Genomic DNA, 25,463 nt, shown 5'->3' on the forward strand with positions numbered 1-25,463 from the left:
TATCCAAATTATATTAAATTGGTATATTTTCACATTTGAAATTAAAAAAATGATAAACCAATCCTAAATAGTTAGATGTATTGACATTTCATGTTTAAATTTATGTTTTAAAGTAGGAATATTACCATTGAAATTTAAATAAGGCCAAACGACTATTTCCCACCCAAGGTTTGATGTTTTCTCAAGTTTTCATCTTTTAACTATGGAAACACCAAACACCCACCCATGATCGATTAGATTTAACAAAACTCTAATGGTGGTAAGGGTAAAATCATCATTTTCTCTATAATATTAAAAATAAATTAAAATAGAATATAATGTTGCCACCCTAAACTTTAAAAACTAAAATTTCCCCCCAGCTTAAGTTTTAAAAAATCACAATTTCACCTTAGGGTTTCGTTTTGAAATCTCTGGCAACATCTCCGGCTTCATTGTCGATGACCTCTCCCTCCCAAAGCATCCTCTCATTACGACAATCTCTTTCCTCCTATTTGGACGCCCGATCGGAGTCAGAGAAGCAGTGGAAGATGAAGAACTTCGTCGGGGAAGACAAAGTTCTTCGTCTTCCCAGTCGTCATCGTCTGGGAAGACGATTTCTCTTCCCAGATGACTTCTCTCTGTGTCGGATGTGTTAGGGTGGAGTTGATGGGGGCCGTCGGTGGAAGAGAAACCATCGGGAGGGGAAGACGGCCGGCGATGGCGCTGGAGAAAGTGAAAGGGTTTGGAAATAAACCCTAGGGGAGAAATGAGATCTTTTCAAACTTAGCTTCGGGGGAAAATGTTAGTTTTTAAACTTTTAGGGGGAAAAATGAGATTAAATTTTCAGGGTTTAGGGTTTTGTTAAATCTAACCAACCATGGGTGGGTGTTTGGTGTTTCCATAGTTAAAGGGTGGAAACTTGAGAGAACATCAAACCTTGGGTGGGAAATAGTCATTTGGCCTTTAAATAAACCCATTAAGTTATAATAAACCCACTAGGGTTTTACTTAACGCTCGAGTACTAAAAAATGGCGGGACTCGAACACTAAAGAAATTGAATCTTTGTTTTGCTTCTCTCAATCAATTCTTTCCACTGGCTCGCTAATCTCTTCTACTCACCACCGCAATGTCGGTTGGAGTTCGTCACTTAGCAGTTCTCGGCGAGTTCAAGCCCTTCGGCTTAATCGCCGAAACTCTCGACGGAAAACCTCCCGACAATATTCCAGATAAGTATGATTACTTCCTGTTCGATCCAGAGCTCGTCAGAGACCGAGGCGAAGCTGATAGAAATGTTGGCGACTCACACACTGAACCGAGCTTCGATCACGAGGTTTTCGTTAGAGGGAATCGGTAATTTAGTTATCAGTTTTCAGCTTAATATTTAAAAAAAAACCTAGTGAAAATTTTATCTTAAGTAGTTTTCTAATTTGATAGTTCTTGTGTAACAGCATTATATGGACAACTGGTTCACGAGTGTTTAAGAGGTTCACTTTACCTTCACCTGTTATCATGGTAACCAATTTTCTCAATTCAATTTAACTTACAAAAATTCTGTACATTATATATTTTAATGTCTTATTAATAGCAAGGTATTTTCAATTTTGATTTTTGCTCTTTCCTATTTTTTAATTGTTTTGACGAGTACTTGGTGTATCTAGGTATGCTGGTGTCGTCTAGGTGATATGTCAGAAGCTCTTCTTTGTGTCTTACAGTTGGAATCATTGACGATTTACAACACATCGGGTGAGCTGACTAGGATATGGTCTTTGATAGTATAAGTCGCAAAAACGCTTTTTCATTTTATTTTAAACTAGGTTCTTCGTTGCACAACTATACTGTACATACATTATGTCTGCTAAGATTTTTCCATGTCAGCTCTTACAAATAAATTGATTCCACCGAATAGCCTTATTGAGCCAAAAATATCGGTTTCAATATTTTGGCCTTTTTAGTTTCAAAATCACTTTGAAATGACATATAATGTGTTTAAGAGAATAAATATACTGCTAAAATGTATGATACCAGGTGCATTTTGGTTGGATGAATTTCTGATTTATTCATCAATTGGTTGGTTTTGGTTCTTTTTCTTATTTCTTGTTTAAAATTATGTTACATTTGTCTTTTCTACACATAGCAATGCTATCTATTTGTTTTTAAATGTTGAATTGTTATGTCTGAATCTTGAATGTCATTTTTTATCTTATTAATTAGATTGTATAGGAGTAGAAACCTGCTTTCTTACTGCACAATAGAATTGAGATTCTATCTCTCTCCATTTTTTTTTTTTCCAGGTGAAGTGGTATCCATTCCACTACCTCGTACAGTCACATCAATATGGCCTCTTCCATTTGGTCTACTGCTCCAGGCAGTTGAAGGGAATCCACCAACTCAAGTTCCTTTTTCATCTTCAAACCCTTTTTTAAGTGAGCGTGATATATCCCGTTTTAGAAGGGACAGTGGGCATAGCCGACAAAATAATTACAGTTATCTGAGTGCTTACAGTCATATGATCAAAGGAGACACAACTTCGTTGTCCTCTCATTTAATTCTTAGCGACTTGCTGGAGGAACCAATGGTTGTGTTATAGTTTCCTTCACAATTATCAGTTTTTGCTTTATTTTATTTTATTTTTTTTCATTTAAATACCATATTTTCTACCTTTTTTTTCAATCCTTTCTTGCATTTACGAGCTTAGGTTATCTGTTTTTTATTGGTTCGTTAGAATTTGTGTTTGTTGAATGATCAGTCTACTTACGTTGAAGAAAGAGGAAAATTAAACATAATGAAGGACTTTGAGGAAAGAACAATTTGGACTAGTGATCAAATTCCTCTGATGGCATCATACAACAAAGGTTCATCTGATTACCTTCACAATAATTAATCTGAAGTGTTACCTTAGCCCCTCCTCTTTTTCGATCATCTTTTTCTCCCAAATCCACCATGTTTTGACATTGTCACTTGGTTCACAGGAAAGATGCAGCATTCTGTTTGGGTTGCTGAGGTTGTTAATTCTAACCTTGAAGTCTCAAGTGCTAGCTTGTGCGACATAGTTCCTGCCGGTGTATTACCCAAACAATTTTCCTTCCGTAGAATATGGCAGGGGAAAGGTTCCCAGATGGCTGCTTCTAAGGTGCCAGTTTATATCATCTATTGTATGGGTATTCAGTAGGAACTTTTTTTTTGTGTTTGGTCACTTCTTTTTTTTCCAGACTTTTTTTATTAATTGCTACTGGATAGAGCCACTAAGCGGAGCTGCTGTGTCTAGTGTGCTTTCTTGTATCCAGAATAAAATATGTTGGCCATACTTCCTTGTTATTTGTACTAAAATTTTGATTTAGCATTGGACTGCCCATTTTTTGTATCTTTTTTCTGTTGTATTGCATATCAGCTTAGCTATTTTTCTTCTGTAGGAAAATTCTTCTTTAATCCAGTTACTAATTTGCATGAATCAAATTTTCTTTGAATTTTTCGTAAGATGTAAAAAATGCTTGAAGGAGTTAAAAAAATCACTGTAAGTTTCTTTTACCGACACTTATAAAGGTTTTGCTGGACAGGTGTTGTTTTTTTTTTTTGGTGCATTCCTGTTTAATAACCTTTCCAAACTCAATTCCATAAACTACATTGATATGATGTTGAAAATCTTTTTATCTTCCATTTCCAATTTATAAAATCATTGGTAATCTCACTTACAAATTTCGTATTTCTTTTCTAAGCTTTTCCCCCCAAATTTTTTTTGTGTGATATTCCAGTTATAGTTTGCACCAGAAGTGTTCACAGTTTTGTTTTCACCCTGTATTTACTTCCTCTCTAGTTGCTTGTGGTCTGCATTGAATTATGGTAAAATTGATCTTGTTCTATGATATTGCACATTTTGTCAGCTTTGTGGTGATATAGTGTCATATCTTATGTGTTATTTGTCTTTACATTTGACTTGAAGTGGCCTGAAATGTTTCCAGGTTTTTCTCGCAACTGATGATGATGCAGCTCCTATAATTTGTTTTCTTCTTCTTGAACAAAAAACGTTATTGTCTGTAAGGCTTCAGAGTGTTGAAATTAATAATGAGATTCTCTATGACATTAAACCTGACATGAGCTGGAGTATCCCGGCAATTAGTGCCGCATCAGTTGTTGTAACTCGTCCAAGGTAGTCATTTTCTTTGTTGTTTCTTTATTTGCTTTATTTGGATTGATTGTTGAATAATCTGGCTATTTTATTCTCCATTTTTTCTTCTAGAGTGAAAGTAGGGTTGCTGCCATATGCTGACATTATTGTTTTGGCTCCAGACAACACCCTTCTCCTTTATGTAAGCTGTATCTATATGGCTTATTTATTAAATTATCCTCTGTTGATTCTTAATTTTTAATTTTCATAATTCTGATTATTATTTTCTTTTGAAAGTTGGACATGTATATATGTTGGTAAGGGATGTTACTGTCTGAGGTTTTGGGTGGTTGCTTTTCTTTATTAATGCTATCACTAAGTTCTTGTTGCAAAAATCTGTTTCTTTGATCATTGGCAGTGATTTCTGGACATGAATTTAATGTTGTGTTTTGACACTAAGGCAGATTATGAAAATCTTCTCTCTGAGATAAGTCTTCTCTCAGAGATAACTTGATGCATCTGTAGTGCTTGTACAGAAGTTGGTTTTTGCATGGAGATTGGAATCTTTCTTGCAGATGCTCTTTTCACATATCAAATACTTTTTTTTCTAAACAATGGGCTATCCATGTTTTTTTTAATCTTTTGACAATCACATCAATAAGCATCTTTTCTTTCTTTGATTTCCTTCTCGTGGTGTAACTCTGGATTCCTTAAAAAGACACCGTGAAATTTTGCTTGTGGTTCTGAGATTTGTGAAACCAATGTATGTTATCAGTCAGGTCAGAAATGTCTCTGTAGATATTTGTTGCCTTCTTCTTTGCATAAGGATCAACTTTCACATGGTTTGGAGCTCTCAGAAGCAGCATCTGTTTCCCATGACTTGAAGATTTTAGGCCTTGCTGATGCAGTTGAGGGGCACATCAATATTATAGTTAGCAATGGGAAGGTATGGCAGCGTCTAATTTTAGTACTTTGAGTAAATTTATTTTCAATCTTTAATGATTCTGCAATGTTCTTAATTTTTTGTCACCTCTCCTGATTTATGGAGATTTTACATGCTAGATAAGCATTATTCCATAGTGCTCTTTCACTTTGCCTGTAGTGGTTGATAATTATTGGAGCTTTCATGAGTAATCAGGTTTTGATTTTTATTAAATTGGTTTTACCTGTGCATTCTTAGGTTTATATAGATGTTTCCATTTATCGGTGTAACTTCATACTTTTTTGTGGTCTTAACAATCTTGTAATTGGTGTATGTCCAGATGTTTCGATGTGCATTAAGACAGAACCCTTCATCTTCACTGACAAATGACTGCATCACAGCACTGGCTGAGGGGCTTAGTTCCACTTTGTATAATTATTTCCTTGCTCTTCTTTGGGGAGATGGTGACTCTGCCTACTTGTCGGAGGCAAATTCTACAGTGGATTCAGAATGGAACTCATTTTGTGGTATAATTATGCAAATGGGTCGAAGATCTAGTGTTACTGCTCAAGAGTCCTTGAATCCAGTGCGTAAATCATCTTGGGAGTTTCTTCTTAACAGTAACTTTCACAAGAACTACTGCAAATTTAACTTTTATCCTGGTCTTTCTTGTGGAACATCCATTGATGTGCTGAGGTTGGATTCCTCCAAATCAAAATTAGATGGTAAACATATCTTGGAGGAATCATTTTACTCTGGGCTATTTGTCGCAACTTTAGATTCACTGCATGCGGTATATGAGAGTCTGAAACTTGATTGTCTTCGAAAACGGTGAGTTTAGTTCCTAAGTGTATTCCTGTTGATCAATCTATCTCTATCAAAATCTCTTTCTGATTAATTTCATGTCTGGCCTGAAAGTTCTCTGTTTTGTTGCTTTTCTGTGCGTTCACTGTACTTTACACTGACTGGTTCAGTAAAAGCTTTGCTTATGGTGATGTATGCTGGACCAAAAATTGAAACATTAGTAGCATACTGTCTGCTATTGTCACAGAAGGAATATGAGATGATGAAACATTTTCCATCGAACTCTTTCTTGCTGTCACAGAAAGAGCATGAGGTGAAGAACTTCTACTGAGCTAAATGATTTGCCAGAATCATTTGAATTATTTTCCACTGCTAATTTGGGCTCATGTGCTCTGCCCATGTAAATCTATTTTTTTTTTTCTATTTCTTCTTTTATGTCATGAGTAGAAAAGGAAGATTCAAAATCTTGGGCAAATGACTGGCTTCTACTGTGTTTGGGGAAAAATTAGTGTCGGACACCACTAGCCTGTTACTCTTTTAAGTAATGGCAGATTATTTTTGGCTGTTCTATGCATTTTGGATGAAGTTCTATACATGTGCTTGCTTCTAAAAATTTCTTGAACAGTTTTTGGTGTTATTTTTGTCTAAATTTATTTCTCAATTGTGGAGTCTAGGGACCTGGAGCTATTGTCAGTCCTATTATGTGATATTGCAAAGTTTTTGGGTGAGAAATGCTATTTGGATCATTATATTCGTGATTTTCCTTGTCTTTCCAAGAGAGTTGGGGTTTGTACAAGCTCATTCTCCTCGAAAACTCCTCTAAGCATATTCAGTTGGCTGGAAAACTGTTTACAACATGGATGTAGTTCTTGTGATATTCATGACCTTCCACCTTTAATTTGTAAAGATGGGAGTTCTGTTGTGAACTGGGCGCGGAAGATAGTCTCCTTTTATAGTTTATTATTGGGTGTTAAACCTATAGGAAAGAAGCTTTCATCTGGTGTTTTCTGCAATATTGCCTCTGGATCATACTGCACCAATGAGGAACTTACTGTCTTGGCAATGGTGGGGGAAAAATTTGGACTGCAACAGCTTGACTTACTACCTTGTGGTGTATCTCTTCCTCTGCGACATGTAAGTTAGGCTTTAGTATTTTGTTCTTTGAATCAAACTAACTTTGCTAAGTTGTAAAATATGTTTGTTATAACATTGAAGGCATCCATTTAATGTCTTGCTATTTTTGTTTCTTGTTCACCTTTCTATTTAAAGAAGTTTTACTCTTCTTTATTGGTAGCCAGTACGCTGCTATCATACCATTGCTGGGGTGTTCTTGGCATTCTTTTTTAGCTAGCATTTGTTTCCTTGTAACCAAATTCTTGCATTCTGAGTTCTCTTTGTTTGCATGATTGTTTTTGCACTTTACAGGCATTGGACAAGTGCCGTGAATCTCCTCCTACTGACTGGCCTGCGGCTGCATATGTTCTTCTTGGTCGAGAAGATTTGGCTCTGTCAAGTTTAGTGCATTCATGCAAATCTAAGGAACTTGAAACCCACACCAATGTGAACCTAATATCTATGTCTACACCTTACATGCTACATTTGCATCCAGTTACAGTTCCTTCCTCAGCTTCTGATACTATAGGTTTGGATAGTACCAAATTTGAGGATACAGATTCTGTTGATGGGTCCATGACAGATGGCATGGAACATATCTTCAACTCTAGCACACAATTGAGATACGGTCGGGATCTACGTCTGAATGAAGTATGTTTTGGTCTTTCATATTAAATAATTTTTTATTCAGTTTATTTTTATTCTTACAGTATACAATCTTTCATTTTGTCAGGCTTTCTTTTTTTCTTAATGTTATGTGCTGGAAAACTTAAAATTCTTGCCCAGACTCATAATTGCAGTTCTTCTGAAGTCAGTTTTTGAAAAGCATCTCTTTTGTGTTTGTGATGCTACTTGCTCTTCTAGTAGGTTAGACGCATTCTCTGCTCTTCAAGGCCTGTGGTTATTCAAACTTCTGTAAACCCTGGTGCTTCTGATCAGGACCTGCAACAGGTATACGTATTTTTTTGCTTGATTTAAATACTGTTTCAATATTTCTTTTTTATAGATATTATAGCTCTTATCAGGGTTCATGCTTAACATTATGAAGTTTTAGTTGTCGTTCATTTTGTATTCAGATCACTCTATATATATATATATCTTTAAATAGGAGATTGAAATATGTGCAGAAGGGTTCATCATGTTATAAGTTTCAGTGTCTTTTTCTGATGCTCTTGTTCTACTTTCTTGCTGAAGGCCCAGCTGTGGCACCTTGCACAAAGGACTACTGCACTTCCTCTTGGACGTGGAGCATTTACTCTTGCAACAATATATACTCTTCTAACCGAGGTAGTCCCATTATTAAATTCCTTTTTATATTCTCAAATGATTTTTATTTTCTTAAATTGATTGTTTTGAGATACATTTCTCTTTCTAAAGACTCATTTGAAATATTGTGTAGGCCTTTACAGTCCCGAAGCTTGTTTTAGCAGGTCGGTTGCCTGCCCAACAAAATGCAACTGTATGTCCACTTTAAATTGTTTTAGTGATGTATTATTACTACAAGTACTAATTCTTTATTCAAAATAGCTCATATAAAATGATGCAACATGATATGATTGGAAGAGCAAAAACTAAAACTGCAAATAAAAAAATTAAATTAAATGATGTTATAAAAATGCAGCAGTACGACATTTGATTTTATATGTATCAGTACTGTTTAGGCTTTCAAAATTTTACCATTCAATAAATTTCATCTAGCATATTTCTGCCCTTCTTAGGTTAATCTGGATCCAAACATAAGGAATATACAAGAACTTACATCCTGGCCGGAGTTTCACAATGCTGTCGCTGCTGGACTAAGATTGGCACCCCTTCAGGTTTTTTTTTTTTTTTTTTTGTACATTATGGTCATAAGTGCATTCATACTTCTTAATGCCAAGTCTTGCCACAGGTTTTACCATTTTGCAAAAGCGAAAAACAAAAAAAATGTTGTTTCCCTGCTAATTATTTTGATTCATATATATTCACCTTGCAATGTCACTGAACTCTATCAAAATATGTTTGTGATTTTGATTTGTTTTTGGTTTTGTGCATTCATTTAGACATTTCGTTTGCAGGGTAAAATGTCAAGAACTTGGATAGCATATAACAAACCTGAGGAGCCAAACTTTATTCATGCTGGACTTCTCCTTGCTTTAGGGTTACATGGACATCTGCGTACTTTAAATGCTAGTGACATATATAAATATTTTTATCAGGTTCTGCACTCAATGATACTCTCTTGTTCTTGGAATTTGTAGTTATGCCATTTTATGAGTTTTTTGCAGGCCGTTTTTTAAAATTAATTTTATTTTCTATTACATTTGTAAATCTTGAAGTTTTTTTTTCATGTCATTCCTGTAAAGTTTTCTTACTGAAAATTACAAAAATAAATAAAAGCTTCTCTTAAAGCCTTCTTTTTGAAAAGGCTTATTCTATTGCTGTGGACCTCTGGTTTGCAATTTGCTCCTTATTGAAGTTTGTGTTTCTTATAAAACAAACAAATAAATTTCTTTGAAGTTATCAAGTGTAGAAGTTCAATGTGTTGCCTTTTACCTGTAATATTAAAATCATCATAATTGATTATCTTTTGTATTTCTTTCAAGTTTCACTGTTTTATTTCGCCTCCTAATGTATCTTTGTTATAGGAACATGAAAGCACAACTGTCGGATTAATGCTTGGCCTAGCTGCTTCTCATAGAGGGACCATGCATCCAGTAATATCAAAGGTGATAGCATGTTGCTCCCTTTGTATAAAAAAATTGTTTGTCTTCTTTGTTAATGGAGGAATTAGCATATCATAAGGAATCAGTTTATTTATGGTCTCCTTTCATTAAATATGTTTCATAGCCCCTTTTATAGCATATGTTTTGTTTTGATTCCTCTTACTGCCAATGTGTTGCAACTTAGTGGCTCACATTATAGATAGATTTTACCTTTTTAGGGTCTCTGGTCTTTTCTACGAGTTGAACATGGCGCCCTAAGCTCCTATTAAGTTGTAAAGTTTGATATTTCTTTCTCTTTTTTGTTCAAGGATCTAATATTATTTATTGTCAACGCTTGTTATTTGAGGCTAATTTGTTAAATTTTTCCATGGCAGTCCCTTTACGTTCATATTCCTGCCAGGCATCCATCTTCAGTGGAGTTGGAGGTACCAACAATTCTGCAGGTATAGATTATTGCTCTTTAAATTCACCTCTGAGATTTTATCCTTCAGGAGTGTGTACAAAAATAAACTTCGTACACTTGATCTATGCATCTTTATTTGTGTTTTCGAGTAAATAAATGCATCGCATGATTCTGTTTGCCACTGTAGAACATCAAAACCCCATGTACCTGCCTTAAATATCTTGTTTGGCTGCCATCTTTCTGAGATTTTATTTTTCTCATGGTGCTATTATAGTTAGCATTGTAGTAGTAAATTTGACTTCTGGACACTCAAGGTAAAGGGCATGAGAAAAAGAAAGTTGTTTCTGAGCATATAGATGGAAAGAAGAGTAGGCTTACCATCATGGGAAATAACATATGTAATGAGAAAAATGAAGGGAAAATCTTCTTCCTCCTTTCCCTCTTAATTATACTTTCAAATGGTTACAGTTTCAAGTATATACAACCTTTGGATTTCCAATTTCTGACTACCAACCACCCTAGTTCCAGGATCTTCTCCCTAGGACACCTACAACTCACCTAAATTAATTTTTACAGTCTAAATAGCTGACACTCTCGTTCAAGATGGAACATATTGTTAGTGTCTATTCACATACTCAAAATATCATAAGTACTGCAGAGTTGAAATTTACAATTTTAAATACACAATATTCATTATGACTATCAATAGGATCAGTTTATGGGACATGATATACATAATTTATATATAAACACAACCATAGGGTGGTTGAAGGACTTACTTATGTTTGGAGGCTTTTTTTTGTCTTTAATGAGAATACGGTGAAAAGCTCACTATCTCGCCAATCAAATCCAAGGTCCGAGAAAGGATTTCAACAATCTCACAGTTTTGTCGACTATTTCTAAGGTCTCTAGTGAGGTCTGAGAGATTTCTGACAAGCTTACTGTCTTGTTGGCAAAATCTAAGGCATGAGAGAGATTTTTGACAAGCTCACAGTCTTGTCAACTATTCCTGAGGTCTTTGAAGGGTTTTGAGGCCACAGAAGAAATTTAAGGTCATTGGAGAGGTCACCAATCACTAATCTATTATAGATGGTGATTGTAGAGATCTAAGCATGATAACTAGTTGTCGGTCTAATTTGAGACTATTGATGAAGTTGTCAATTAGGTCATGGTGTCATTGGTGACCTTGAAGAGTTGATTATGCTTTGGATCGAAGCTTTGATACCATAATGAGAAAAATGAAGGGAAAAACTTCTTCCTCTCATTACTTTTCATTATATTTTCAAATGGTTACATTTTTTAGTATATACAAACGCCGGATTTTCAAGTTCTGACCACCAGCTGCCCTAGTTCCAAAACCTACTCCCTAGGACACATACAGTTCACCTAAATTAATTTTTACAGGCTACATGGCCTAAAACATGCAAATGAGTAATTGTACTAATCCATACGAAAAATTAATGTTTAAGACCACTCAGTGATTTTCTTAATATTTATTTCAATAATGGAATCTCCTGCCTTATTCTGCAGTCAGCAGCATTAATGTCAGTGGGACTTCTTTATGAAGGATCAGCTCATCCGCAAACTATGCAACTTTTTCTGGTATTTTGTTTTCCTGTTTGCTTTCTGATTTACTCAGTGTTTTTATCCATATAAATTTTGATGCCAAAATTTATCAACATTTTTCAATGTAATGAGCCATTCAAAGAAATGCATATGATGTATTATGCATATAGGTGAAAATTGAAAGCGAGCTATAGCATGAATAGTTCCCCTTAGTTGATTGTTAGTAATACTTAGTAGCTAATTACTTATTACATATTACGTTCTTGTTTTTGATTGTTTAGTTCATTTACAAAGTTGCTCTGATTTTGTCAACAAGTCCAAGGTTTCTCTACTTGGGGCAATCCACAGATTTTTTCGTGCCTCAGAATCATTTACACCACAAGTCCATGAATAATAAAATGTTATTTTATTCTACACCAGATGGAGATAGCTCTTCCTGGGATGCTTAGCTGATTATATTTCTTCCTGAGACTATAATTACATCAAGTACTGATGATCACTGCACGTCATTGAGTGTTTATTATTACAGTGCTGAATATTATGTATGAATCATGCCATAGATTTCTATGGCATTGGGTTTTCAATATCTTATTCCTAAATTCATTGTTAGATGTTAGATGCCTTGAGTTGACCCTGTTTGTGATATGTCACAGGGTGAAATAGGCCGCAGAAGTGGAGGTGATAATGTTCTTGAAAGGGAGGGTCATGCAGTTTCTGCTGGATTTGCTTTGGGCCTTGTTGCATTGGGTATAAGCAATCGGATATTTAAATTAGTAAATTGTTTGTAAAGCAGTGACCTTATTGATCGTTCTATTTTATAACTGAAGGTCGAGGAGACGATGCACTAGGTTTCACAGATACCTTAGTTGGTCGATTGTTCCACTACATTGGTGGTAAAGAAGTTCATAAAGTAAACTGAACTTTTGTTGACTTCTGTTCTTTCTCATTTTACTTTTGCTGGGTGAATAAATTTTTTTATGGTTGCACCATGTTTTGTAAGTTTTGTGCATTAAGAACTGAATTGTCTGTAGTTTTTTACAGAATGGAGCTTTATTTAATTTGTTCTCTCTGAATTTTTTCTTTTATTTTGAGTTCTTCAGCAGGAAAGATCACACTTCGTATCACCATCAACGGATGAGCAAAACCGTAGTGCTGGACAGGTTCTGTCAGCTACCTTTGTAATTAGAAAATTCATGCTTTTAAATTGTCTCAAGGGGGGTACCACTTGGACTTATTCTTTGCTGAAGCAATTGATATTGAGATCCTTTTGTTGGGAACTGATGCTTTTTAGATGATGGATGGAACCATGGTCAATGTTGATGTCACTGCACCTGGAGCTATTATTGCCCTTTCTTTAATGTTTTTAAAGGTAAAGAGGCCTGCTAGTTGGTATTTCATATGAAAATTTTCAACCGGTGCATTTGCCTGTCAATGTTCTTATGTACAGATTGCTTCACATTCTCATATATGTGTGTCAGGGTTTTCTTACATTTTCCTCATTTGTACGAATAACAGACGGAATCAGAGGCAGTTGTTTCTAGGCTTTCCATCCCTCAAACACATTTTGATTTGCAATATGTGCGACCTGATTTCATTATGCTTCGTGTCATTGCTCGGAATTTGATAATGTGGAACAGGTAGAGCTAGTCTGTTTAACTTATCTAATGATTTAACTTTCATCTACTTAGGTACTCTTTATTATTAAATTAATGAGCTTTATCTTATCAGGGTTCACCCCTCTGAAGATTGGATTCAGTCCCAGATTCCTGATATTGTCAAACACAGTGTCAATGCCCTTAGAGATGATAACAGTGATGTTGATGAAATGGATGCAGAAACCTTCGTCCAGGCATATGTCAATATAGTGGCTGGGGCATGTATTTCTCTTGGTAAGTTATTTCTACTGATTCATGCTATATGCATGATATTGAATTTTTTTTTTTTCACGTGTATGTTTTCTTTGTAATTGAAATCACTGAAAAGAATTTAAAAAAAAAATTACAAATTAGAGTTAGGGTAAATATCAGTAGCCTCCATTGAGGTTTGAGTAAATTTCACTGCAATTTCTTGAAATTTAAAAACACTCTTCAAACTTACCCTGGCATTCATATTTTAATGGTAAAATCTTAATTGAGGTGTGAAAATATTGGAAATGCCCTTACATGCATATAAAAGATAAGAACTTGTATAAAGGCAAAGAACAGCTGCATGGAACAGATCCATAAGTTTTCAGATTTTGTCCCATCACTGAAAGTATAATGTTTTTCAATGATCAAAGACGCACATATATGTGCGGTAAATTTTTAGAGTGAACAAAATAATGGCCTATTTTATATTGAATTTCTGAGTTCATATATCTTTTTTGTTTACTTGTTGTGTTTGGAATTCTAAGTTAAGCTCACGTTTAATTATTTTTGCCGCAAATTGGTGGAGATAATTTAATGCTTCATTGTATCTTTCATTTAGAAAATATATGTATTAATTCCATTATATTTGTCATTTATTATTGGCAGGGTTAAGATTTGCTGGTACAAAGAATGCAAATGTGCAGGAGTTACTTTATGATTATGCTGTCTACTTCTTAAATGAGGTCATACAGTTTGATCATGCTCTGTATAAATTTACTGCTTATTTAGTTGTAAAAACTTATACTTTAATGTCAGCAGATCAAGCCTGTCTCCACTACAAGTGGAAATGCCTTTCCAAAGGGATTGTCTCGCTATGTAGATCGATGCACACTAGAAATATGCCTTCACCTGGTTGTTCTTTCCTTGTCTGTGGTAAATAAAAGAATAAAAATCCTTCTTTTTCCTTCCCATTTCCAGTTTTATAATTAACAGGAGCACCTAAGGTTTTTGTTCTTTTATTTTTTAATGATTGGTCTGAGCACAGGTTATGGCTGGTTCTGGGCACCTACAAACTTTTCGGTTACTGAGATTTCTTCGAAGTCGAAATTCTGCTGATGGCCATGCAAATTACGGAATCCAGATGGCAGTAAGATTTTCCACTAGTTGTTTATAGTCTTATATGATTTTTTATAAAATATGCTGAAAAACTTGAAATTTTTCATGTGCACTCTCAAAGTATATTATCGTGTAATTTATATTCCTAGAAATTGATAAGGATAAAGTTGACTGGATTGTGCTTTTATAATATTTTATTCACAGTTTTCGAACTTTGAAAATAAGATCTAGAGATTCTTAAGCCCCTTGAGTTTTGATAATATGCTCTAAATTTTCAATGGTGTTTGTTGTGACCTGCCAAAAGCATAATTGGTTGCTGAATCGAAGCAATAGAGACTGAGGCCAGGACTAGAGCTCATTAAATGTTAATTGATTTCATGTGCATACTACTACAGTTTCTATGTGCAATCTTCAAATTTACAATAATGCTAAATTCACTGTGGGTTGTGACCCCGGGCCTAGGGATGTAGGATTATATGATTTTTAATTCATCTAAGCTTCCTGCATTAAGTGAATGCTTCAAGGTTTGTGTGTACCTATTAGGAATGCATTCAGTTGAGTAGGTTTTTGTTCTTATGACATGCTTATTTTAGGTAAGCTTAGCCATTGGCTTCTTGTTTCTTGGGGGTGGAATGCGAACATTTTCAACAAGCAACAGTTCTATTGCTGCTTTATTGATTTCTCTTTATCCACGCTTGCCTTCTGGGCCAAACGATAATCGCTGCCACCTTCAGGTATGCTAGGAACAGTTTTTATGTTACCCTTTTTGCATCTTGTTCTAATGAAGTGTCTTTTCAGGCATTCAGACATTTGTATGTCCTTGCAACGGAATCTCGCTGGATTCAGACTGTCGATGTTGACACTGGTCTGCCTGTGTATGCCCCTCTTGAAGTTACTGTTAGAGAAACTGAACATTATTCAGAAACAAGCTTTTGTGAAGTTACTCCTTTCATTCTGCCAGAACGATCTATTGTAAGTTTCACAGATTCATGAGTAAATGATTTAAACAGTTGCAATTCCTGGAACCTTTATTTTTCTCTCTCCTACAAGAGAAATTGGAATCTGTTGCAAATCTGCTAGGTTTTGCATGATATCTGGTATTCTCTTCTATATTCTTAACTATTTTGGGGGAATTTTTTCTTTCTTTGTTAGTGAACCTGAAGCCCTCTTGCACAGGTATAGCTTTGCTAGTACATTAACAGTTATAAGAAGAGATTGTTATGTTTCATTGAAGAACTACATTGCTCTAAAATGGACACATTGATTTGGAAGAATTGCAACTTTTTTGACGGATCAATTGTTTACTGGTTGCAGTTGAAGACAGTTTGTGTCTGTGGACCTCGATACTGGCCTCTAATGATAGAGCTGGTCCCTGAAGGTTAGTGTATTATTGTGCTTCATTTCTATTAAATAGTGTGAACATACAACATGTTAGATCATTCCAATTTTTTTTCTTCAACAGATAAACCTTGGTGGAGTGCCGGAGATAAGAGTGACCCATTTAATTCTGGTGTTATCTATATCAAACGGAAGGTTGGAGCTTGTTCGTATGTGGATGACCCTGTAGGGTGTCAGTCCTTGATGTCACGTGCGATGCACAAGGTGATAATGTCATAAGAGTTATTATAAACTGGTCCTTAGATTAATTTTTTCCAGTTTATGGAGTAATTTTAATTTGTCATCCTCAATCCAGGTATTGGGTTTGACAAGTTTAGGAGCATCAGATCCAAGTATCAATAACAACACTGGCTCTAATTCTGTTACTGTTGATCAGTTGGTCAGTACCTTTTCATCTGATCCTAGCTTAATTGCTTTTGCACAACTGTGCTGTGACCCTTCCTGGAATAGCAGGTAAGTCTAGTTCTGTTTCAATGTCTTTCCATGTTATGATTTTGTGGAAGCAATTTATGTTTCCTTTATGGTGGCTTCCCGATGCTCACTGAAGACTAACTTTTGGATCTTTTAGTTTATGTTAGGGACTTAGCATTAAAATAACAATAAAAGCTGTCAGTTCCTCCCAAAGGCTGTAGTATCTTACTCATCTAAAAGTTGTCCAAAATACCAGATATTATTACATATAAAATATTATTCAAATCAATCAAATATTAACTAAATGAAATATTATCTTCCTAATTTATATCTTATATTATCTTAATTAGTATTAATTTTCTAATTAATCTTATTTTTATAATTAATGTTATTTTTTCTAATTAATATTATCCTGACAGTTACTACTTAATGTTGTCAGACTAAATATGTCTTTAATACGGGTGTGGTTGTGAGTCCGATCATTATGCCCCAGGTTTACTTGTCCAACCAATACGGGTGGAATTCCCAATTACCCAAAAAAAAAAAATGTCCTTAACAAGTAGTGAAACAAATTCTGGGTTAGGAACTGTATGTTTATATAATCCATTTGGCCAGACCTTAATGATGTACCGTTCAGAAGGGTTGTGGCAGATGTAAGTTTTTTTTTTTTTTTGGTTAAATTCAATATCAAATCTAATTTGCTTTTCTGCTTTTGATGCCTTGATGTAATATCATGTATGGAATCATATATTACAGTGACAATTCCATCGTCCTTTATACAAAATGTAGAACATTCTTTCCTTTATTCAAGCTGTGACTCTTTGTAAAAACTCTTGCAATTGCACATGTTGCAGATTTGATGGGGATTTCCAGGAGTTTTGTTTGCAAGTTCTATTTGAGTGTATAAGCAAGGATAGACCAGCTCTATTACAGGTAAATGCTGATGTAACCAGGAAATAGGATCTCCATGCATTTAGATCACTTAAAAAGCATTACAATTCCTATGAATCTACCATTTTAATACCTGTAATAAGCTTACCATCTGATAGGATGTGAATAAACAAGTAAATTGAAAATCCTGTGATGCATCGTTATTCATTTGCTTATCTGTGTAGGTCTACTTGTCATTGTACACTACGGTTAGGTCAATGGCTGAGCAGGTCACCAATGACAAAGTGATTATAAGTGACTCTCTCCTCATATCCAATTTGAAGGTCAGTTTATGTTATCCTTTGATTCAACATGATTGCTTACATTCGAAGTTTTTTTTTTTTTTTTCTGGTGCTTAGTGCTTACTCTATTTTATGAAAAATATCTAAAACGTTGAGTGGAAAAACCATCTGGAAAAAAGAAATTCACTATCCATCGTCTACTGCAGCTTGTAGTAGCCTATAATGAGGCTCTATTAAGTGGAAGATTATCTGCTTCAAGAGGAGGCATTGTTCAACCAATCTTCATTGGGTCTCTTAGGAAGCGAGTAGAAGATATTCTAAGTTGTTCAGATGGATTGAAAAATGATTTGAGTAAGTATCTGAACTCAGGTAGATGGCATGACGAAGAATCCAAAGAGAAAAATTTAGTACTACTTTCATGGTATCTTAAGTGGTTCAGTGTACCAGCTCCATACCTTATAAAGTCAGCCGTGGAGAAAATCAAGCCCAATCTTGTATCATCATCTTTGGTTCCTTTGATGCATTTGTTATTTCCAACTATTCACATCAATGCCCTTCGTGAGATAGATAAGATAGCTCTTAGTGAAAAGAGCTCTTCCGACATCTCTTTTCTTCTCCAAAAACAAGACCAACTTGAGGAATGTGAGAGAGGTCTTTGATCCTTGTTATAAGCATAAGGTTTGACAGAAAGTGATGGATTAACACTATTGAAGTTTGTGGAAATGACAAAAACAAGCCCACAGTGAGATAAACAAGCAGGACTGTATCGAGATCTAATTATCATTTGTATAGAAGAGACAAAAGATTATATAAGATTCTAGTTGATTTTGTTGTATTAATTGTCAAAAACAAAGGATGTGCTTGTAAATGATGTCTTTCACATAATTTTCTTCACTTTATTTTATATTTCAAAAATCATTTGAAAAGTTGTAAGATAATTTAGATTTTCATGTTTGTTTATTTACATCCAAAAATATTCATATAACAATTATTTTTGTTTTACTTAAAATCAAATTATATATTGGCACAATTGAGACCCTTAATTGAAAATTATACTTTTCACTTTTCTTTTAGGCAATAACACTTCTTTTATTTCTCTTATTATAATTATTCTCATGGACAAAAGTCTCCTTGAATGCAAATAAAACCTCAAGTAAAAATGGTTGTCAGTTTGGCAATCTTTCCGTCTCTCCTTTTTCAAATTAAACTCTATCTGTCTTCACTCTTTTCACCTAAAATAAAACCTTATTTAGTAAAAATTGTGCAAACAACCCAGTTATAGTCAAAATGTTGTACTTAGCATACAAACATATAGATAAATTGGCTCAATTTTAGCCCTTTCTTTTTGTTGAATCTATGTTTCATCTAACATTACTCCTTAATCTGTCCAAACTCAACTCATGTTATTGTGTATGCTAAAACATTGGTAAGTTGGCCTACTCTATGTTTCAACCAAGAATTTAACAAACAAAAGAAGCATTCGACAAACTCATCAAATTTTGTTTGTCTAATCATATTTTCCTAAGCAATTGAGAATTTACAAATAACGATCAGCCATATCTTACGAAGAATATCTATAGTCGAAGGTTAGTTCATAGTCATTCTCTCATAATATACAAAGCCAATGAACTTCATAAATTGAACAAGACCAACAAAGTTTATGGCAGAGATTAAAAAATGATAAAACATTGCTTATTTTAAAAAAATAGAGGCACAAAACGAAGCAACAAGAATTTGAATTGCAAAATGCAACTTGTGAGTGTTTTTAATATATGGAATGGAAACAACTCAAATCTTGGGTCACAACTGATAACTTGTTATAAAAACAGAAGACTTTCAAGAAAATATATTATTTCTAGTGAATATTGATAGATGTTAATTTGAAAATGGAGAGAAGGTGGAAACTGGAAAGTATACTGCTGATAAAGAAGTTTACTGACCTTGAGTGGGAAATGGTCATTTGACCCCTTTTTTTATTTCCAAAATAGTTGAGTTTTGGATGGTTGTTTGTAATTTAAGAATTTAGTGGGTAAAAACATAGTTTTATTAAAACTTAGGTTAACTTGAGAATTAATAATTGACTTTTTATATATATTATAATTCTTCTTAGGCAAAACGAGTATTTCCCATCCAAGGTATGCTGTAATGATAAGTTTTCACCCTTTAATTATGAAAACACCAATACCTACCCATGGTCAGTTAAAAATAACGGTGGTAAGGGTAAAATCGTTATTTTCTCTATAATATTAAAAAATAAACTAAAATATAATCTATTTTACCCCCCTAAACTTTGAAAACTAAAATTTTACCCCAGCCTAAGTTTTAAAAAATGGCAGTTTCACCTTAGGGTTTGGTTTTGAAATCTCTGGCTCCATTGCCGATGGCGTCTCCCTCCCGAGCCATCCTCTCCTTCCGACGATCTCTTTCCTCCTATTTGGAGGTCCGATCGGCGTCGGAGACGCCTTGGGAGACAAAGAATTTCGTCGGGGAAGACGAAGTTCTTCATCTCCCAAGACACCTCCGATGTCGATCGGACCTCCAAATTGGAGGAAAGGGATCGTCGGAAGGAGAGAATGCTTCGGGAGGGAGACACCGTCGACAACAGAGCTGGAGAGGTCGTCGAAGATTTCAAAACCAAACCCTATGGTGAAACTGTCATTTTTTAAAACTTAGGCTGATGTAAAATTTTAGTTTTTAAAGTTTAGGAAGACAAAAAGAGATAAAAGTTTCAGACATTAGGGTTTGGTTAAATTTAACCAGTCATGGATGGGTATTTGGTATTTCCATAGTTAAATAGTGGAAACTTGAGAAAACATCAAACCTTGGGTGGGAAATAGTCGTTTGGCCTTCTTCTTATTTAACTTTGAAACCAGGCAAGGCTAGTGGTCACATTAGTGAGGCCGTGGGGGTGAAAAAATCACTTCCCTTTGTCATCAGCTTAAACTTCAGGGGGTTTAGTAATTACCCTCACCGGCCCAAGTTTCCAAGTACCCGTTAAAATAATGGGCTTTACTCGAAGCCCATCAACACAGATACAAAGTACCTATTAATATCAAACAGCAGTTGAGGAAGAGGGGCAGGGCGTAGAAGAAGACGAGACATGGCTGCAAACGGAAGCATCAACTCCAATAAAAAACAGTTGATAGTTTCAGCTCTCTGCAAACACCTTTCTTTAGATCCTGTAAGCCAAATTTATTCCGTTTCTTTTCTTCGCTCAACCATACTATTCTTACATTTTTTACATAAATGTTCTTCCTCTATTTTCTGCTATAATGAGCACGTTTTATTATCATTTAATCAGTTTTAGTCAGTGGGTTGGCTTCAAATTGCTTTCTTTGTGTCATCTTAACTTCAGTTGTTGAATAGATGTGTACTTGCTGGCTGTTACTTAGCTAGGTGTGTGTTTGCATTCATTTTATTTTTAAACAGAGCTTTCATCCATTTTCCATATATAACTCATTTTATTGGCTTGAGTTGCAAGAAATTTTTTCAAGGATACCAATTTTAAGTGGGAGCTTGTGAGCTTTTTCTCTTTCCGAACTTTGTTGGTTTTGTGGATAATTTGCATACTAAACTTATATTTTTGTACCTTGCATAATCGGTTTGTTGTTCAGAAAAAAATTGTGTGTGATGCTGAAGAGAGTGATCTTAAGACTTTATACTCAAACATATTGAAGGCATCAGGAAAGGATTCCTCTTCGGCACTCTGTGATGAGGTAAATATGAGTTGGAATTTTTGTATGTTCTTGCTGTTTCTTTACCTGGACAGAGAAAACAGAATCATGATTCATAGGGTTGAGTTAGATTGTGGCAAACTTGTGTATATGACTTGTAGGACTGACTTACCCAGTCCCAGTAAAGAACATATTAATAAGATAAGGTTACTTGATAAAGAACTGGTATGCACTTTTTGTTGTTTTGTGCATGATTCTTTTTCACAAGCTCATAATTGGGCTTTTTTTCTTATTATGATTCTTTTTGACAAGGTCATATTATTGATCCATAATCTAAAAGTTCCGGCATTTCGTTTAGGTGATGAAGTGGATAGAATTTGCAGAGAGTTTTATTGCTGATTCTAAGGCATGCTTTGATGTTCTGAGCAAGTTTAATGAAGAGTTGACTCCAAAAGCTGTGCTTTTGGGAAATGGATTGAGACCCTCTGAAGCTGATGTTGTTGTGTTTTCCACAGTACATTCATCAGTGGTATGCATTTCTTCATCTTGTACAAATATATTATTTTTAATTGGACCTTCATATTTTCATTTGTTGCTAGAGTTTTTGTTTAGACAACAATTGTAGGGGAACTATGATGATTCCATTAATTTTCAGTGAATAACTTGGGGGAAAGATATTGCTGTTTCCATAGTAATTGCCTTTGCAACGTACTTTAAATTCTAATAACTTCATAAATGATACTTTTTACCAGATTGGTCTTCCAAAAGCCCACCAGGAAAAGTTGCCACATGTTGTGAGATGGATGGATTACATTCAGGTGGGGACACCTTGATCCTGATTAATTTCTGTTATGTAAAGTCATTAGGCTTTGTTGTGTACATGCTTTGAAGGAAACCTGTCAGGTGTACTGATCTGCATAGCATTACATCTGAATGTAGCTTCTTTCCAGATCCAAATATTCTAACTTGTGCTTATAAATGTCTTCATTCATTGTTACAGAGCATTGAGGATTTTAAGGAGTTATTTGAAAATGTTTCTGTAGAGAAGGCTAGATTTGAGCCTCCGGTGAGTTCTTTTCTCTTACTAATCTGTGCCCCCTGGCAGTGTTGTATCCTTCTTTCTAGGACCATTGTGTTTCTTCCTACCTTACCAATTTTTTTAATTAGTTAACTACTAGTATAATATGTTATTGATTGAGTTCTTTGTATTCATTCTTGGATATTTGGTGCATGGAGCTAAGGTTGAAGTAGAATCAAATGCTAAAAAGATTACACAGAGCTCAAAAAATGCTGACAAGTCAGAAGCTGGCTCAAATACAAAAACTACAGACGTGGGGGTAAGTTTCTGGGTTTATTTTAATACATGTTGATATGAGTGTAGACCCTTTCATTATGCACCCCATTAAGAAATCATTGTGAAATTGTCTTAATTGATAATAAAATACAAAGAGATGATATCTCTTTTAAAGTTGCATGAGTTAATTATACCATGTTTTAGGCATGAATGTCTGACTAATTTTTTGTTGTTGAACTTTGAGAATTCCATTAGATACCATCATACCATAAGGTTTCTAGATGTACAATTGTACATCTTGTTTAAGTTCTTGCTCAATAACTTGTCTGCATTTTGCTTGCTAACTTAAAGAGAAAAGAGGGAAAGGGAGCTACTCAAGAGAAGAAGGAATCAATTGAAACAGAAACAGTAGGGAAAGACAAAAAGAAAAAGGCTACAGGAGATAAGGATGCTACACAAGAAATGAAAAAATCATCTGAAACTGAAGCTTCTGAGAAGGACAAAGAACTTAGTGTAAGCTTACTTAATATACAGGTTGGTTTAATCCGCAAAGCATGGAAGCATCCATCTGCTGATAGGTATGCTATACTTGCAAGCTCTACTCGTTCTTTTCTTCTCAAACCCTAGTTTATTCACTGGATAACAATTTATTGTGTATGTAATGTGATCAAGGTAACCTCAATTTGGAGTTTCGAATTCCTTGGCATGACTATAGATTCAAAATCATTTTTAACCGAATTTCTTTACCTGAATGGCAGTTTACTGGTTGAGGAGATAGACATTGGAGAAGCTAAAGTGCGGCAAGTGGTTAGTGGATTGGCAAAATATTGCAATCCAGATGAGTTGACGGTATTATGAGTTTCTGAGTTGAATATATAATCTGTTACATGCACTTGCATATACATTGGCTCAGTTTCATGTTCCCAGTTTTAAAGTTTATTAATTTCTGAAGCTTATGTTCCCATGTTTTTTGGCCTGTGCTTTGAAGAATCGCCGTGTTGTGCTGATAACTAATGTGAAACCTGGAAAGCTACGAGATGTGATGTCAGAAGGATTGGTAATCTATAGACAATTTTCTTTATATGTTTCTTGAAGAAGAGTTTGGTCTGTATTCTGCTTAATGAAGTGGTTGGGTTCATGTCATGGCTTAAGCATAACTGTTGCTCCTTGAAAAGACTTCTAGCCCAGAAAAGGAGAAAATTAAACTCCTTGAAGAGACTCTTCTAGCCTAGAAAGGGAGAAAACCAAACTTGTATGACTGTTGTTTGGGAAAGCCTTTTGAATTATATCCTGGTTGAAACTCTTGCTCCAAGACCCATGCACTGCATCCTGGTTGAAATTTCTGTCTCACCACCCAGTTGGATCTTAAGTGGAATAGTTTTAGTTACTAAAATTGTTTTGCTGATTCTAGCTTTTCATAATATCTAAATAATTTATGCATTCCTGACTTTTTGAAGGACCTTTGTTTTATGCACAATTCTCTCAAAACATTGCATTTGAAATAAGTCCATTGTATCCTCAGAAGAAGCCCTTTTTTTCCTTTTTTCTTTCACTGGATAACTATTATGTATATTCAAAAAAAAAAAAAACCACTTTTATCAAGAATATTATATGCTTTTTATATTTTCTTTTATTTATATATTTTGGGGAACCTCAGTTTTTGGTACTAATGTTACCTTGTGTTCTTTAATAATTCCAAGGCAATGAGGTTGATATTTGTTTTATTTATGATTCTTGTCATTTAGGTGCTTTGTGCTTCGAATGAAGATCACACTGTTGTAGAGCCTTTACTACCTCCAGGAGGGGCCAAACCTGGGGAGCGTGTTTCATTCTCTGGGTAAGCTTAGCTAGTTACGTAGAAATAAGAACTTTCATACTCTGCCTAACATTTGTGAAACTTACTAAGACACTATTAACTCTGATGGTAAGAAGGAACTAGGGTTACATAAAACTAGCACTGTAGGTGGCAAAAATTTCAGATCAAATGAGCAGCAGTAACGATATTCAGCTTAACAGTGATACTGTACACATTCATTCATTAAACCAATAAATGAATTATGTTCTCTTCACATCCATTTGTTTAGTGTGGCTTGGAATTAAGGTTTTGTTGTTGCAAATCTGGTATCACCTGTAACAATTGTCAATATTTTCATACAGGATTGATGGAAAACCAGAGGATGTCCTAAATCCAAAAAAGAAGCAGTTGGAGAAGATTACACCGGTATGTGCTTTCCTTTTTCTAGGTCTGTGAATATATACATAGACGCTTCAAGTGCTTACTCGGTATATTGATGTTAGTTGACTTGACTGGAAAGTCCATTAAGTTAAGTGGGTTGTCAGTTATACTTCTAGAAAACCTGATGATGGCTTTGTCATGGTTGCAGCATTTGTTCACTGATGAGAAGGGTGTCGCCACATTTAAGGGCATACCATTTATGACATCTGCTGGGCCATGTACATCATCCATTCTTAAGGCTAGCATCAAGTGATGATAATTATACGGTGGGAGACAACCAAAAATTACACCAGCTGCAAGATATTGTTTTTGTTCAAGCTTTAAATATCACTGGTTGGCAAGATGATGTTATAAACATGCTGTAGTATTTTTCTTTTTTTTCAATTTCGTATGGAGTCTTTATCTTATGGTCACTCATGCAATCGAGTTATATGAATACGATGAAAGAGAAGTTTCAGTCGACTGCCCGGGAATGGTTTAGATTTGGATTTGTGATTTCTATGCAATGCTGGTAATTTCTTTCACATGCTTAAGATCAGGGACACATGACAAATATAAACATTGGTCAAGTGAATGTGATTTTGCAGAGTTTCCTTTTATCTCATAGTCCAATTGATGAATTGTCATTGAAGAACTCATGAATGACAAGCCATTAAGTTTTAAGGTCAAACTCCAAGTGCATGCTAAAAGTGTATATCTATAATCCTGCTCAATCAAAGGG

At 34.9% G+C, this 25,463-nt stretch overlaps 2 protein-coding genes across 5 annotated transcripts; both read left to right on the forward strand.

The window, feature by feature from the left end:
- Nucleotides 1–991: 991 nt before the first annotated feature.
- Nucleotides 992–18,456, forward strand: LOC123193258 (anaphase-promoting complex subunit 1). Of its 2 annotated transcripts, none has more exons than XM_044606118.1 (37): nucleotides 992–1,329; nucleotides 1,428–1,491; nucleotides 1,638–1,722; nucleotides 2,271–2,554; nucleotides 2,726–2,831; nucleotides 2,949–3,109; nucleotides 3,936–4,123; nucleotides 4,214–4,283; nucleotides 4,857–5,027; nucleotides 5,344–5,834; nucleotides 6,482–6,941; nucleotides 7,233–7,571; nucleotides 7,788–7,871; nucleotides 8,115–8,207; nucleotides 8,320–8,379; nucleotides 8,639–8,737; nucleotides 8,978–9,118; nucleotides 9,548–9,628; nucleotides 10,000–10,068; nucleotides 11,559–11,630; nucleotides 12,248–12,341; nucleotides 12,422–12,504; nucleotides 12,695–12,754; nucleotides 12,886–12,963; nucleotides 13,110–13,231; nucleotides 13,323–13,483; nucleotides 14,108–14,184; nucleotides 14,261–14,374; nucleotides 14,487–14,588; nucleotides 15,151–15,291; nucleotides 15,356–15,529; nucleotides 15,872–15,935; nucleotides 16,020–16,159; nucleotides 16,251–16,408; nucleotides 17,221–17,299; nucleotides 17,482–17,580; nucleotides 17,745–18,456. In XM_044606118.1, the coding sequence occupies exons 1-37, from the start codon at nucleotides 1,106–1,108 to the stop codon at nucleotides 18,195–18,197; spliced, it is 5,541 nt and encodes a 1,846-aa protein (XP_044462053.1). In that variant the 5' UTR covers nucleotides 992–1,105; the 3' UTR covers nucleotides 18,198–18,456. The 2 variants fall into 2 exon arrangements, with proteins under 2 accessions (XP_044462053.1, XP_044462054.1); XM_044606119.1 differs by having other exon boundaries at nucleotides 12,698–12,754.
- A 2,116-nt stretch (nucleotides 18,457–20,572) lies between these two features.
- On the forward strand, nucleotides 20,573–25,204 carry LOC123193681 (aminoacyl tRNA synthase complex-interacting multifunctional protein 1). 3 transcript variants are annotated; one of them, XM_044606746.1, is made up of 12 exons: nucleotides 20,573–20,719; nucleotides 21,153–21,254; nucleotides 21,571–21,741; nucleotides 21,965–22,030; nucleotides 22,213–22,278; nucleotides 22,454–22,549; nucleotides 22,858–23,084; nucleotides 23,265–23,355; nucleotides 23,495–23,563; nucleotides 24,252–24,343; nucleotides 24,664–24,727; nucleotides 24,891–25,204. In XM_044606746.1, exons 1-12 carry the CDS (start codon nucleotides 20,639–20,641, stop codon nucleotides 24,993–24,995), a joined length of 1,230 nt encoding a protein of 409 aa, XP_044462681.1. In that variant the 5' UTR covers nucleotides 20,573–20,638; the 3' UTR covers nucleotides 24,996–25,204. The 3 variants fall into 3 exon arrangements, with proteins under 3 accessions (XP_044462681.1, XP_044462683.1, XP_044462684.1); XM_044606748.1 differs by having other exon boundaries at nucleotides 22,454–22,543; XM_044606749.1 differs by lacking the exon at nucleotides 22,454–22,549.
- Nucleotides 25,205–25,463: the final 259 nt, after the last annotated feature.

This window comes from Mangifera indica, chromosome 12 (assembly GCF_011075055.1).
Source record: "Mangifera indica cultivar Alphonso chromosome 12, CATAS_Mindica_2.1, whole genome shotgun sequence".
NCBI lineage: Eukaryota > Viridiplantae > Streptophyta > Magnoliopsida > Sapindales > Anacardiaceae > Mangifera > Mangifera indica.

Excerpts from the sequence above, each read along its gene's own strand:
- LOC123193258 (XM_044606118.1), top strand. The coding sequence starts at position 1,106 with ATGTCGGTTGGAGTTCGTCACTTAGCAGTTCTCGGCGAGTTCAAGCCC. Across the intron at positions 10,069-11,558 it reads AGGTACCAACAATTCTGCAG|TCAGCAGCATTAATGTCAGT; the intron begins GTATAGATTATT and ends CTTATTCTGCAG. Across the intron at positions 13,232-13,322 it reads AATTTGATAATGTGGAACAG|GGTTCACCCCTCTGAAGATT; the intron begins GTAGAGCTAGTC and ends TTATCTTATCAG.
- LOC123193681 (XM_044606746.1), top strand. The coding sequence starts at position 20,639 with ATGGCTGCAAACGGAAGCATCAACTCCAATAAAAAACAGTTGATAGTT. Across the intron at positions 22,279-22,453 it reads AGGCTAGATTTGAGCCTCCG|GTTGAAGTAGAATCAAATGC; the intron begins GTGAGTTCTTTT and ends CATGGAGCTAAG. Across the intron at positions 23,085-23,264 it reads AAGCATCCATCTGCTGATAG|TTTACTGGTTGAGGAGATAG; the intron begins GTATGCTATACT and ends CCTGAATGGCAG.